Source organism: Diabrotica virgifera, chromosome 9, assembly GCF_917563875.1.
Source record: "Diabrotica virgifera virgifera chromosome 9, PGI_DIABVI_V3a".
Classification (NCBI taxonomy): Eukaryota; Metazoa; Arthropoda; class Insecta; order Coleoptera; family Chrysomelidae; genus Diabrotica; species Diabrotica virgifera.
This window is the reverse complement of record NC_065451.1, coordinates 179813473-179830167: the sequence shown is the minus strand read 5'-3', so window position 1 is coordinate 179830167 and position 16695 is coordinate 179813473. Positions and strand designations below refer to the sequence as shown.

Genomic DNA, 16695 nt, shown 5'->3' with positions numbered 1-16695 from the left:
GAGATTCTTACTCTCAAATTTGTTTAAAGTGCTTAACTTTTTGGTAATAGACGAAAAAAGCGATAATTTACCGTTTTTCGATCTTCATTTGTTTATAACTATGTATATCATCAAAATCGGCTGCAGGAAACATATAGGTTAATAATATAGATGTCCATACTACTCAAAAAATTTGGTTTCGGCCTGGAGGGGGATGTGTCACGAGAAAAACCTTATTTCTCTGGACTATTATAGAATGATAAGCCTTATGAGCCACACTTTGAAAATCTTTCTACGTATCATCCACAGTAGAATCAGAGATAAATGTGAAGAAGACCAGGATAAAACACAATTTGGCTTCAGAAATGTACTGGGAACCCGGGACGCACTCTTTGCACTAAATGTATTATTGCAGAAATGCCGAGATCAAAGAAAAGACGTCTTTGCTGTATCTATTGACTATGAGAAGGCCTTTGATGGAGTACAAGATCACAAATTAATTAAAATATTAAAAGATAAATGAGTTGATAGTCAAGATGTACGAATCACAGAAAAATTATACTGGCGTCAAACAGCGACAGCTTGCATAAATGTAAAATCAACAGAAATATGCAAAATACAAAGAGGTGCCAGACAGGGTTGTATACTGTCGCCACTGTTATTCAATTATGTAAAGTTAATGGAATTATGATAAACACAATCAGATATGCAGACGATGCAGTTATTTTAAGTGATGATATGAATGGATTACAACACCTTGCCATTGACACAGTGAGAAGAGAGTTTGGCCTAAACATAAACTGTTCAAAAACAAAATACATGGTACTTAGCCGTTTGGCCCATCAAGATTCAAGCTTATATGTTGATGGTTATATAATTCAAAGAATACCCAGTTTTAAATATCTTCGTTGCCATATTACTGAACAACTAGATCCAGATAAAGAGATAAAATGTAGAATGGAGATAGCCCGCACGACATTTTTAAAAATGAGGTCATTCTTCTGTAATGAGAACTGGTAACTTCACCTTCGAAAGCGCATGATTAAATGTTACATTTGGTCAGTCCTCTTGTATGATGTCGAAGCCAGGACATTAAAAATATCCACCAATAATCGTTTGGAGGCCTTTGAAATGTGGCTGCACAGACGTACACTGAAAATACCATGGACGGCTATGCTGACAAATGTGGCAGTCCTTAAGAGAGCAAATACTGCCCGCGAGCTGCTTGATAACATCAAATATAGAAAGATGGCCTATTTTGGACACGTAGTAAGGGGAAACCGGTGTAATATTCTTTAACTTATTATGATGGATAAAATCGAAGGACACAGAGGAATTGGTAGAAAGCAGGCCTCTTGGTTGAAGAATATCCGGGAGTGGACAGGAATAAATCCGATTGTTGTCCGATTTAAATAATTGTTTTACTATGTTATAGACTTATTCTTTAACAATATCGCTGTAATAATATTGTTGCTAGACAGGTAAATTTTCATTGTACCTATACCGGGTGTATCAATCAAACTGGGTTTTTCTCAATTTTCACAACACCCTGTGGAATATTCTTTATAAAATAGCCTTTATAAAATATTAAAATTAAAACCCAACTATAGCCCCAGGTTTTCTTAACATTATGTTATTTTATTTATTCGCTTATGTTGGATATTTAAAAAAGTTAGGGACGTTAACAATTAGCCATGTTCTTTATCAATACAGGGTGTTTTTGAATATGTGCGACAAACTTTAAAGGGTAATTCTGCGTGAAAAAATAATAACTCTTTGCTTTATAAACTTATGTCCGCAAATGCTCCGTTTCCGAGATACGGGATGTTGAATTTTTTCCTACAAACTGACGATTTATTTATTGCTCTAAAACCGGTTGAGATATACAAATGAAATTTGGTAGGTTTTAAGTGGTAGATATTGCGCATTTTTCACATACAATTAAGAATTTTATATTCACCATTGGCGTGCATACGGGTCATATTACCCTATAATATTACCTGAATGCACGCCAATGGTGAATATAAAATTTTTAATTGTATGTCAAAAAACGCGCAATAACTACCTCTTAAAACTTACAAAATTTCATTTGCATATCTCAACCGGTTTTAGAGCAATAAATAAATCGTCAGTTTGTAAGAAAAAATTTAACATCCCGTATCTCGGAAACGAAGCATTTGCGGATATAGGTTTATCAAGCAAACGTTCATTTTTTTTTTCATGCAGAATTACCCCTTAAAGTTTGTCGCACTTATTTAGAAACACCCTGTATTGATAAAGAACATGGCTAGTTGTTAGTCTCTAACTTTTTTATTATCCAACATAAGCGAATGAATAAAAAAAACCGAATGTTAAGAAAACCTGGGGCTATGGTTGGGTTGTAATTTCAATATTTTATAAAGACTAGAATATTCCACAGCGTGTTCCGAACTTTTAGAAAAAAACACAGTTTGATCGGTAGTACACTCGGTATACAATGAAAATTTACACAACAAAAAATTACTAGCAACAATATTATTACAGTGATATTGCTAAAGAATAAGGCTATTATAACATATTATTACATATTATTATATAATATATAGACAAGCCGAAAACGGCGGGTTCGTTGGGAAAAATATTCCCGTGAGATTTTTTTGCATAATTACATTCGTGAAACATCCCAGAATAAGGTTCAAGAAGTCGCCCACGTGAAAAGTGGTTCAATTTTTTTTTATTTTTTTTAATCAAATTGCAAAAATCAATATTTTTGGCTCGGACATTATTTTTGTAGATTTTTTGGACCATTCTGGATAAAAAATGTCTCTTATAATTTTTCTCTATAGTTGATCGTTTTCGAGTTATAAGCAATTTAAAATTGAAAAAAACGAAAAATGGAGATTTTCAAGGCTTAATAACTCGGTTAAAAGTTATTATTATGAAAGTCAGAAAGTGACTAAATCAAAGTTTATAGCCACCTCTACAAGACCCTGAAGAAATTTTTGTCAATATTTTATTACTAAGCTGTTATTTTTAAGTAATAATATTGAGCGCCATGCACGTGGTAGCCGGCCGTAAATGCTGAATGCGAGAGAGATGCCACTCCGGCAGCCCAATTATTGTGCATCTTACTTGCACTCACATTTACGACCGCCTACCACGTGCATGGCGCTCAATATTATTACTTAAAAATAACAGCTTAGTAATAAAATAATGACAACATTTTCTTCAGGATCTTGTAGGGGGGGCATTAAACTTTGAGTTAGTCACTTTCTGACTTTCATAATAATAACTTTTAACTGAGTTATTAAGCCTTCAAAATCGCCATTTTTCGTGTTTTTTTCAATTTTAAATTGCTTATAACTCGAAAACGATCAACTTTAGGGAAAAATTATAAGAGACCTTTTTTATCCAGAATGGTCCAAAAAACCTACAAAAAAATGTCCGAGCCAAAAATATTGATTTTTGCAATTTGATTAAAAAAAATTGGAAAAAAAAATTGAACCACTTTTCACGTGGGCGACTTCTTGAACCTTATTCTGGGATGTCTCACGAATGTGATTATGCAAAAAAATCCTATGGGAATATTTTTCCCAACGGGCCCACCGTTTTCGCCTTGTCTAATAACATATTATAACGTATTAAAACAATTATTTAAATCGGACAAGAGGTTTAGGAGATACGAGACATCAAAAATGACCCATTTTTTGGGGTGCCCGTTTTTCGTGCCGGTGAGTGTATTTAGAATAGTTCGAGACAGAGATAGTAGTCCAGTCGGCAGGTTGTGGAAAAGGGGCGTCACGACGAAAAATTCCGAAGTTAATGAAATTTTAGGATGTTGTTTGTACATATTTACTGATGTCAAATCCAAGTTTTCGACCTCGAGGAGGTTGTGGAAAATTTTTGACGGCCGAAAAACCTCGAAATTTTCAGACTTGTTTCAGTTTGTCGCTCTTAACTCTAAAACGGTCAATCCTACGTGAAAAGCTATCATATAGTAATTTAAAGACGGCTCAATTTCCCGTCGATCAAAAAAAAAAGTCCGGAATCGGTCCAATAGATAAACTTTTACGGGCGATCAAAAAATGACAATTTTTTCTAATTTTGTTAAAATCTGGCATAACCTCATTTTCAAAGTGCTGTAGCTTTACAGCATCACTCCCAATTACCTACCCCTTTCCCTAAAAGTTGTAGAGCATCAACAAGAGAGTTCAAAAACCACAAAAATTTTAAAATTGGCCTTATTTTTGAAATTTTAGAACCTGTTTTTTTAAAATTGGCGTTTCTCGAAAGTAGCTCCCACCTGGTTTTATGCTCTTTCCTGGGGCTTATTCAACCCTATAACCCACAATCGTCTCTGATACCATTCCGTATCGACCTAGGGACGTAATAAGGATTTACTTATGTATGTAGGATTATTGAAGATATATGTATTTAAATCTACCGTATCCATATTATCAGGATATTTCATCGGTCAGGATTTATTATCCTTTAGTAGAAAATATCTGTAGGTATAGGCCAGTGCAAATAGCGTAAAAAAATGGGTCAACTAAGAAATAATCCCGGTGTTCCAATTTTTAATATGTTTTTTGAACTGGTTCCCTAATGTAAAATCTTTTATTCTATCAAACTTACGGTAAAAGATAGAAGGTTATGAATATGCAACATATCTTGCTTTGAGCGAAAAATGCGCCTCTAAAGCTGAAAGAAGGCTGAAAATTTCTTAAATACTTTTTCTTCAATTCTTAATGAAACAAAAACGAATGTATTGATATATAAATAAAAACTGATTGAACATATTTAAGTTGAATTTGTATTTGATACACAAAGTGATTAAAAAAATAAGGTTGCACCTACATTTTGCGGTTTATTGATAGAATTGATAATATATACAAATATAAATACACGTAAATATTATACCGCAGAGTTAACACATTCAGTGCAGGACCCTAAAACCCGATTCATATTTTCAAGTTAATTTAAAACTTCAAACTACTTACTTTTATTGCATTTATTTAATAAATTCATGTATATTTTATAACGGTTGTCAATATTATTTAATAAATACTACTAAAATCTGACTGATGTTATGACGAAAAGCAAAATAAAATTAAAATAAAATAGTTGTAAAAGTTAGTGTTGTTTTGAATAAGAGGAAAAATATCCAAAATGTATATGTGAAAAAAAACTAATTTGATTGGAAATTTTTATTTTATTTGCCAGAAAATAAAGACACTTGAATCAATGGCTATTGTTTATAAAAATTGAACACATTTTAAAGGAATTCCCTGACTAAAAGTTCACTTATCTTTTACAGGTATAAGTTGAAACTGTTTTCTATGCAACAATAGGTTAATCCTTTCAGTAGGCAAATGACCTTTTACTGAATAGTTTTAAGGTGAACGCAATAAAAGCTAACGGGAAATACGTCAAAAGTATGATTTGGTTGGGTCAATCCTCCCTTCTTTCTCCCTTCACCCTTCCTTTTCCCTCCTCCCTTTCGACCTCGTCCCTTCAGAAGTAAAAACAAATATAAATATTTAGCCAGTTGTGTAGAAGCCTCCCAAAGTATCGGGTCGTATTTATCGTGCGAAGTTTTCTACTTTTACTTGATATCCTTCCAAAACGTTCGTTACTATATAGTTATTATTATAGTATATTATAGTAGTGTGTGTACAGTAGTATATAGTTGTTAGTAGTGTAGTGAAGAAAACATGGACTCAACTTCGTCAACACCTACGAGAGAGGAGTGTTTCATATGCAGATCATCGTTGACAGAGGGTGTGGTGAATCATGTGAAGGTAAGAGGTGTTGCCAAACTTTGATCGCCCGTAAAAGTTTATCTATTGGACCGATTCCGGACTTTTTTTTTTGATCGACGGGAAATTGTGCCTTCTTTAAATTACTATATAATAGCTTTTCACGTAGGATTGACCGTTTTAGAGTTATGAGCAACAAACTGAAACAAGTCCGAAAATTTCGAGGTTTTTCGGCCGCCAAAAATTTTCCACAACCTCCTCGAGGTCGAAAACTTGGATTTGACATCACTAAACATGTACAAACAACACCCTAAAATTTCATTAACTTCGGAATTTTTCGTCGCTAAAAGTACTTGCCGACTGGACTATAGTTTCGCCATGTTAATCGCCAACGTCAAGGGGACTTGATAGGGCACGTTAAGAAGAAGAAGGACAGTTTTGAATTGGACAATTTTCATGGGAGTCTATTTCTTTGCTGAAATCACTTCAAGATCTTCGTCGTAGCCCGACAGATCTTTTGTACTGTTCTCCTTCTCATGGTCAACGTTTCCGCTCTGTAAGTCAATACTGGCAAAACACTGGTTGACAGTTTTTCTTTTAACACATATTGGTGTGCCGGGCGATTTAAAAATGTAGTTCAACTTTTCGAAGGCTGCCCAATTCAGTCTTATACGATGGAGAAACTCAACGATTTGGTTATCTTTTATTATACGAATCTCGTGATCTAGGTATTTATAGGCCATTACCTGGTCTATGGATCTTATTCCTACGCATATCTCTTCGCTGACTACAAGCTCTGTCATCGTCTAAGTTTTAGATATATTTATTTTCAATCACCCAACATATACTTGACGCCTTTCCAGATCAATTTGAAGATATTCTTAATATGTGTCGCCTATATTTATTGTTGCATGTTTCTCTCTATACAGAGTCGGTATTTTGTTATCGATGGTATACGCATTTAATAAGAGCAACAAAGAGACATGTATTTATTATACATTTAAAACGGGTTAGAAGATGTGGGACGGTCGAATGTGGCGGAACTGGGAAGGGTCACCAAAAAATTTCGGGTCGTAGGTAATGGCTTTGTCAGACAGTGTTGCCAAAGTTGGAAATTATCAAAAGAAAATATTATAATAGAAAAAATAATATATTTAACTTTTTGTAAACAGATATAATAAACAAATTATTTAAAAGAAAAAAACTTAAGTAAAAAATATTGTTTTCGCCAATTTTAAAAAATGTGAAAACGTGGAATTATATTTCAACGTTTATTTTTTTATTAATTTTTTCTTTTAAATAATTTGGTTAGTACCTACACTATTTGTTAACAAAAATTAATATAATATGTTTTCTACTTTAATTATGCAAGTTTTTCTGTCCCAGAGACTTTGTAAACACAACTTTTCCGTCATAAGATCAGACAGAAGGACAAATGAGGTGTAAGAGTGAAAGCTCTTAACCCAAGGATGTTATTAAAGTGAGAAACTTGATCGCACAAGTACTATTTTAAAGTCGCCGAAATAGTACAAGCGACATATTATTCGACGCGCCGTAGCAAGATGCTTCCGGTATTAGTCAAGCCCGACAAAAAAATAGAATGACAAATGATGTGTCGAATGAGAGCTTATAACCCAAAGATGGCATTAGAAGTAAGACATTTGACCTCGGACTTCCGTTTATAGAGTTACAACCGGGAGTACGGTTTTAATGACGCCAAATTAATACAAGCAATGTATTATTTAACACGCTTTAGCAAGATGAAAACAAATGTATTGTACTATTTCGGTGATTTTAAAACAGTACTTCCGGTTGCAACTGATACCATCTTTGGGTTATAAGATCTAATTTGATACCTTGTCTTCGTATTGCTAAAGCGCATCGAATAATATGTCGCTTGTACTATTTCGGCGGCTTTAAAACACTACTTCCAGTTTCAACTCTGCAACCGGAAGTGTGAAGTCCAATTTCTCAGCTTTAATACCATCCTTAATTCGACACCTCATACTTACTACGTACTACGTGGCGTTACAACCCTTCGTGGGTTTTAGCCCACTCGACAGCATGCCTTCACTCTTCTCTGTCTTAGACAATCTCTGTCCAGTTCTCCACGCCCGTAGCTTTCAGGTCTCCTGGTATATTATCTTGCTACCGGAGTTGAGTGTTTTAATAACGTAGGAGTTATATTCGATAGACAGACGGACGGACAGACTTGCACAAAGCCGGAAAAATATAATGGTTTTCGTCTTGCTAAAGCGCGTCCAACAATAAGTCGTTTATAATATTTATTGGGCGACTTTAAAATAGTACTTCAAGTTTCAACTCTAAAACTGGAAGTAAGTGCAAGGTCAAATTTCTCACTTTAATAAGATCGTTGGGTAATGAACTTTCATTCGACAGCTCATTTATCCTGTCTTATCTAATGACGGAAAAGTTGTGTTTACAAAGTCTCTGAGAGAGACAGACATGCGTAATTATCCATCAAAGTAGAAAAAAAAAATAATACAGTGATGAGCGCGCTAATAACCGGCAAAATAACGCAAAAGATGGAAAACTTAATACGTTGTGAAATAAAAAGAGATGAAACTAGTAGATGTGTAAAATTATCGATAGGAACCTATAAGTTTACATTACATCAGGTACCTACATAGTTTCCCTCCTTTAGACGTCTGTGACAGAAAACATTTAGAATTTTATAAAATTCTCCTGTCACGGTTAGATTTGTTATACTCCTCAGATATGTCTAAAGGTGCGAAACTATGTAATGTTATGTAAATTTATAGGTTCTTATCGATAATTTTACATCTCTATTAGTTTCATCTCTTTTTATTTCACAACGTATTATGCTTTACATCTTTTGCGTTATTTTGCCGGTTCTTAATAGCGCACTCATTACTGTACCTATATTATTTTTTGTGAACAAATAAGTACATCTACTAAACAAATTATTTAAAAGAAAAATATAAGTAAAAAAATAAACGTTGAATTATAATTCAACGTTTTCACATTTTTTTAAAATAGATGAAAACAATATTTTGTTATTTTTAAATAATTTGTTTATTATAGCTGTTCACAAAAAGTTAACTATATTATTTTTTCTACTTTATTATTTTCTTTTGATAATTTCCAAATTCGGCAACCCTGTCTGACAAAGCCATACCTACAACGCGAAATTTTTTGGTGGCTCTTCCTACTTCGGCCGCCCAATATCTTCTAACCCGTTTTAAATGTATAATAAATGCATGTCTCTTTGTTGCTCTTATTAAAAGCCCATACCATCGATAAGAAAATACCGACTCTGTACATATAACTCATCTAATCAGCTCTAACTTTTCTTACTAAAAGGAGGATTGAAAATAAATATATCTAAAATCCAGATGATGACAGATCTTGTAGACAGCGAAGATATATTCGTAAGAACAAGATCCATAAACCAGGTAAGGGCCTATAACTATAAATACATGTCACGAGATTGCCATAGGAAAAGATAACCAAACCGTTGAGCATCTCCGTCGTATAAGACTGACTTAAGCAGCTTTCGGCAATTTGAACCACATTTTGAAATCGCCGGACATGCCATGTCTTAAAACGAAAAATTTTTAATCAGTGTCTTTTGACTTACAGAGCGGAAACGGTGACCATTACAAGGAGAAAAGTACAAAAAATCCATGTGGCTTAAAGGGCAATAGAGCGTGTATGTTGGGCGTTTCACTGCGAAATTAGATCTCAAACAGCTAACTACGACGAAGATGAAGAGTGGTTGATTCTGTAGGGAAAATAAAAACTGCAGTAGAACTGGACAGGTCAAGTGGCTCGAATGACAAAGGACAGATAGACAAAGCGGATATTGGAATGAAGACTAAAGGATGATGCCTACCGATGCAGAAGTCGTCGACCAACACGTTGGACTGACGAACGTGTTACTATGGCAACTAAAACGTTGCCATAGGAATTGGATGCAACAATCACAAGATCAAAACAGATGGAAAATAATTATAAGGAGGATCTATGTACAATCGAAGATTGAAGGATGATGTAGCTTCCAAAAAACTTTTAGAAATCTCTACAGATTTATTTCTTACCTGTTCTAAACTACATTGTCCTAATGAATAATCTTCTATATTGAGATCACTTCTCTTTCCCTTCTCCAAGATGCCAAACATCTTTGACCAAGGCACCGACTTATTAGTTATATAATAATTTAATAACTCCTGGTGTCTCTCCCGAAGCTGGGCTCCTGGGAACCTTTGGCAAATGAACTTCTCTATAGGTTCAGTTTCTGAGAGGCCTTCGCTGGAACTCTCCGCGATTTTCTTTAATTTGATCGTCAAAGTGTACCCTTCTGCGAATTTGTGTTTGAGATGCTGCGTGGACCCGAGACATTTGAAGTTGCCGTTTACCATTATGGCTATTCGGGTGCAGAGAGCTTCGCATTCTTCCATGCTGTGCGATGTGAGAACTATACATTTACCTCTGTCTCGGATTTTGCATAAGGCATTCCAGAGGTGACGTTTGGTGGCAGGGTCCATTCCTAAAAGTAAACAGAAAAATAAGGTAGACAAGGCGAAAACGGCGGGTTCGTTGAAAAAAAAAATTCCCATGAGATTTTTTTGCATAATCACATTCGTGAGACACCCCAAAATAAGGTTCAAGAAGTCGCCCACGCAAAAAGTGGTCCAAATTTTTTTTAACAATTTTTTTTAATCAAATTGCAAAAATCAATATTTTTGGCCCGGAAATTTTTTTTTAGGTTTTTTGGACCATTTTGGACAAAAAAGGTCGGTTATATTTTTTCTCTAAAGTTGATCGTTTCGAGTTATACGTAATTTAAAATTTGAAAAACGCGAAAATGGTCATTTTTAAGGTTTAATAACTCGGTTAAAGGTTATTATTATGAAAGTCAGAAAGTGACTAAGTCAAAGTTTAAAGCCCCCCCTACAAGATCCTCAAGAAATTTTTGTCATTATTTTATTACTAAGCTGTTATTTTTAAGCAATAATATTGAGCGCCATGCACGTGTTAGGCAAAGCGCCCATTGAGGTGGAATGTCCGTGGCCCGTGGCGTGGTATTGACTATTAGAGATGCTCCGACCAGCTATTTTGATATAGCAGTTACCTTTTCATTTTTCAGTAATCAACATTTTCAAGATGATATGAGAAAAGCAAAATCATATTTGTTTGTTTTGTTTGAAAAAGCATTGTTGTTGGTATTTAATGTGAACATATAAATAATAATTGTTACTAAAATAATACATCTAAGTTAGAAAATTTTTTGAAATGACAAAAAAATTTAACAAAACACATGGTGGTTGTAATATTTATATGGTCGTAGTATTTATTTAAATTTACTGTTGTTTTCACCCAATATTGAAAAAATGTGAAAACTTTGAATTATCCACGTCCGTCTGTCCGTCTGTCTGTCTGTCTGTCTCTCTGTAATCACAACTCCTCCGTCAATATACCAGCTAGAATGACAAATGTGGTGTCAAATGAAAGCTTATAATCCAAGGATAGTACTAAAGGTGATAAATTTGATCTAGGCTGTTTGTCCGTCGGTCTGTCCGACCGCGAATATAACTTCTCCGTCATTATACCAGGTAGAATGACAAATAAGGTGTCAAATGAAAGCTTATGATCCAAGGATAGTACTAAAGGTGATAAATTTGATCTAGGCTGTTTGTCCGTCGGTCTGTCCGACCGCGAATATAACTTCTCTGTCATTATACCAGGTAGAATGACAAAAATGTGGTGTCAAATGAAAGCTTATAATCCAAGGATGGTACTAAAAGTAGGATATTTGACCTAGGCTGGGTGGTTATCGGTCCGTCCGACCGCGAATATAACTCCTCCGTCATTATACCAGGTAGAATGACAAATGAGTTGTCAAATGAAAGCTTCTAATCCAAGGATAGTACTAAAGGTGATAAATTTGATCTAGGCTGTTTGTCCGTCGGTCTGTCCGACCGCGAATATAACTTCTCCGTCATTATACCAGGTAGAATGACAAATGAGTTGTCAAATGAAAGCTTATGATCCAAGGATAGTACTAAAGGTGATAAATTTGATCTAGGCTGTTTGTCCGTCGGTCTGTCCGACCGCGAATATAACCTCTCTGTCATTATACCAGGTAGAATGACAAATGAGTAGAATGACAAATAAGGTGTCAAATGAAAGCTTATAATCCAAGGATGGTACTAAAGGTGAGATATTTGACCTAGGCTGCTGTACGTCGGTCCTTCCGACCGCGAATATAACTCTACCGTCATTATACCAGGTAGAATGACAAATAATGTGTCAAATGAAAGATTATAATCCAAGGATGGTACTTAAGGTGATAAATTTGATCTAGGCTGTCTGTCCGTCGGTCTGTCCGACCGCGAATATAACTTCTCCGTCATTATACCAGGTAGAATGACAAATAAGGTGTCAAATGAAAGCTTATAATCCAAGGATGGTACTAAAGTTGAGATATTTGACCTAGGCTGCTGTACGTCGGTCCGTCTGACCGAGAATATAACTCCTCCGTCATTATACCAGGTAGAATGACAAATGAGGTGTCAAATGAAAGCTTATAATCCAAGGATGGTACTAAATGTGTGAAACCGGAAGTGCTTTTTTAAAGTCGCCGGAGTAGTATAAGCGATATATTATTCGACGTGCTTTAGCAAGATGGGAACAAATGTATACTTTTGGTTTTTATATCATTTCCGGTTAAAAAGTTCTAACCGGAAGTGCCATATTATGGACACAAAAATATTACATGTGATATATTTGAAATGTGACCTCGGAGTTGCGGTTGTAGAGTTGCAATAGGAAGTACCGTTGGAAAGTCACTGAAATAGTATAAGATATATTATTCGACGTGCGTTAGTAAGATGAGAAAAAATATTTGGTTGTAATATTTATATATTTATTATTTATATGGTTACTATGGGTACTAAAGGTGAGAAATTTGACCTAGGACTTCCGGTTTTAGAATAAACCGGAAGTACTGTTTTAAAGTCGCCGAAGTAGTATAAGCGATGTATTATTCGACGTGCCTTAGCAAGACGAGAACAAATGTATACTTTTGGTTTTTAAATCATTTCCGGTTAAAAAGTTCTAACTGGAAATTCCATATTATAGATACAGAAATAGTACATGTGGTATATTTGAAATTTGACCTCAGAGTTGCGCCTTTAGAGCTGCAATAGGAAAATACCGTTGGAAAGTCACCGAAATGGTGGCAAATGGAAATAGTATAAGATATATTATTCGACGTGCCTTAGCAAGATGAGAACAAATGTATAAATTTGGTTTTTATATCATTTCCGGTTAAAAAGTTCTAACCGGAAGTTAGGCCACATAATTAGACGGGAAAAGTACTCCCCGTTAAGACTCATAATCCAAGGAAATATCTCGGGAAAGAGAAATGTGGGGCGTAGGACGATTTATACAAATACAATAGTTCATAGCTGCAGCCAACAAAGTTAAGATTGCTGTGATGGTAGCCAACCTCCGATAGGAGACGGTACTTCAAGAAGAAGAAGAACCGGATGCTTTTTGGGTTCATATCATTTCCCGTTAAAAAGTTCTTAACCGAAGTACCATATCAGATTCGTAGAAATGGTACATGTGACATTAATTGAAGTGTATTGAAAAGTCGAGTTTAAATATTTGGTTCCGGTTTTGAAATTATTTCCGTTTAAACAATTATGACCGAAAGTTTAGCAAAAATGACTAAAAATTAGCGAAATGTTTTATCCATCAACGCAAAGTTACACGAAGAGTTCAAATATCGACTTCCGGTTCTACTTTCGATCCCCATGGGTGAAAACCTAGGACTTAGAAAGTTCAATTATTTGTAATTAATTAATACATAATTTGTGAAATTAGAATAATAATTCTTATGATTTATGCGTTTTATTCACTTTGTAAAGATTTTTTTGTCAGCATTGTAATATTATAATACAGCGCGGTAGACTAAGTACTATATTATAGTAGCACCGATTAACTTTTATTTCTTTAGTTTGCCAACCTCAATGCTAAAAATCCAAAGAAGAGAAAACATCATTATTGGATGCACCCTATCTGGCAAAAAAATTAAAAATTTGCAATTTTTAACGTTTATAAAAAGGATTTGAACTTGAAGGGGTGGTATTTTGGAAGTGCCGCGCCGTAGCGCCAGTCCCCTCGCCACTAATCGACAGCAGGTTTAATTTTCGAGTGGTACTCGAATGGTGACCACGTTGAGTTTGTGTTGCAATATACGAGGACGTATTTAAAAATTTTAAAATCATACAAGACGATCAACAATTTTACATAAATATATTATAATATTTATTTATATAGAAACTTTTTAATTCCTGGATTTTTCGGTAAAACTCTTTTCGGTTATTTGCCATTTTTAATAAGCACTTTAATTAATAATTATTATATATTGCTAGCTTTGTTATTTGACTATTGACACATTATGGCAGAGAGTCAAATCAAGAATCGAATCTTGCATCTCAAAAATCCTACAAGTAAAAATGTAAGTACCCGTTATAGGAATATCCCTGTTTATGGAATATAAATTAGAGGTCCCGAAACGTTTCCATTTACTTTTTAAGGGGGTAGGCGCAAAATCTTGGTCCAATGCTATTTAAATTCATTTTTTCATTTTTTCGAATCCTGAAAAAACCAATAAATATTTTTGAAAAATTTAAACGCAGAATGAAAGACTACATTATTACCGAGTTCCGAAAGTGTCTTAGAATATACAAAAAGTTTAGTTTGAATTAAATACTTGAAATTAAAAATCACAATAAATGTTCTCTTTTTTTCACGCCTGTATATTATAATTATAAACATTATAAAAGTTTTCAGGGACTTTCGGCCCTCGGTAATAATGTAATCTTTCGTTATGAGTTTAAATTTTTCAAAATACTTATTAGTTTTCTCAGAATTCGAAAAAAAAATGCATTTAAAAGCATTGGACCAAGATTTTGCGCCTACCCCCTTAATAAATTTATCCGTTTGTTGAAATATCTTTTAATAAAATAATACCGCTGTTTATAATACTTTTTAACTAAACGAATACATTTTTACCTACAATATCCTAAAAAGTTAAATTATATCGGGTATTATGCTTTATTGCAAATGCCTCAAAGGCCTGTAGAGCTGTTTTATATTATTAGGGTTTCTCAGGTAATAAATACTTTATAACAACTGTTATGAGTACAAACTCGCCGACAAATTTACTGGTGGTAAAATTATTTTACTTTTCTACAAATTTCTATACAGTGCCCACCTACTTATACTTCGTCTAATCTATTTACCGTTGCACGTGATCCGCGTCATAGCCCGTGACGTCACATGATACCAACACGAAATATTTTGGCGGTAGGTGTGTTCTGTTTTAGAATCATTTTTCCGAATAAACGGGAATTACAGCCACTAGATATATTTTATTATATACGCGTAGAAATAATATTTGAAGATTTCTATTAATGTTAACTTAAAGAAATACACAATAATATGTTTCATTTCATTTGTATACCTAAATGGACTATAAAGCGTTTTTATGAAGCACATTTGTTCGGAACACACTATAACTGTAATCGAACGGATGTGACATTTTAGCATAAATTGGTAACATTTATTTGACAGTTGCGGTGATAATACTTCATATTTGTTTTTATTCTTTATTATAAGTATATTTGTTTTATTATATTTACTGTTTATATTATTTACTTTAACTTAAGATTATAACTTAATTCTTGTTTTCTATTTCTAAAGTTTTTATTTATTTACATTGAATATGAATTTGTTTTGTTGTATAATCCACTTCCGCAAAAATTATGTGATATACTTGATTTAAAATGACTTTAAGGATTATTGCGCGATCCCTCTTCAGGTGACAGCCACAACTTTGATTTTTTTAAATGGGAGAGTACATTATGTGACACCTCATTTAGAAGCCTTTAAAACACTGATTACAATAATGTATAATACTTTAATCCTTTTTGAGAGCGTAGGCACAAAATTTCGGCTGAATTCTTTTTAAATATTTTCGAATCCTGAGAAAACTAACAAGTACTTTTGAAAAGTTTAAACACAGAATGAAATATTACATTATTACCGAGGGACAAAAGTCCCTTAGAATATCGAGTGATATATTTAAAATTAAATATCACACTCAATTTTCTCTTTTTTTTTCGCCCCTGTAACTTTTTATTAAAATAAACATTATAGAATTCCTCAGAGACTTTTGGATCCTCGGTAATACTGTAGTCTTGTATTCTGCGTTTAAATTTTTCAAAAACACTTATTAGTTTTCTCAGGATTCTAAAAAAATGAATGCATTTAAAAATAATTCAAACGAAATTTTGCGCCTACGCTCTCAAAAAGGATTAAAGTATTATATATCTTTGTAATCAGTATTTCAAAGGCTTTTAAATGAGGTGTCACATTATGTACTTTCCTATTTAAAAAAAAATCAAAGATGTGGCTGTCACCTGAAGAGAAAACAAACTTTGGAAAACTGTATGTTCTACACTACTCACGTACTTTTCAATACTATTTTACTTGATGTTATTAATTAGGAATGTGCAGGGCATTGCTATATATTTCAATTGGAGCAATTTCCGAAGTGGAAGTTTAATTTTACCTCCAAATTCAAATCTTTCCCATTCAATTTCTAATAATATTGTGGCTTATTCTCAGTTAAAACAAGTAATTGGACTTCGTAAGTCCTAGGTTTTCACCCAAACTAATCGAAAGTAGAACTGAAAGTCGATATTTGAACGCTTCGTGTAACTTTGCGTCGATCGATATACGATTTTACTAATTTTGAGTCATTTTGACTAAACTTTGCGTCATCATTATTTAAACAGAAATGACTTCAAAACAGGAACTAAAGATTAAAAGTCAACTTTTCCATACGCTTCGATTGTGTTACATATACTATTTCTGCGACTATTGGCTCCGTGCGTCTCCCCTCTACGTACAGTCACGT

The 16695-nt window shown here is 33.9% G+C and overlaps 1 protein-coding gene across 6 annotated transcripts in view; it reads right to left on the bottom strand.

Moving 5' to 3' along the window:
* Positions 1–16695, bottom strand: part of LOC126892156 (phospholipid-transporting ATPase ABCA3-like) — a 361018-nt gene that overhangs the window by 6145 nt on the left and 338178 nt on the right. For all 6 annotated transcript variants that reach the window (XM_050661619.1, XM_050661614.1, XM_050661615.1 and 3 more), the window contains exon 20: positions 9800–10248. In XM_050661619.1, coding sequence (XP_050517576.1) covers positions 9800–10248 — 449 coding nt within the window. The remainder of the gene's footprint in view (positions 1–9799; positions 10249–16695) is intronic.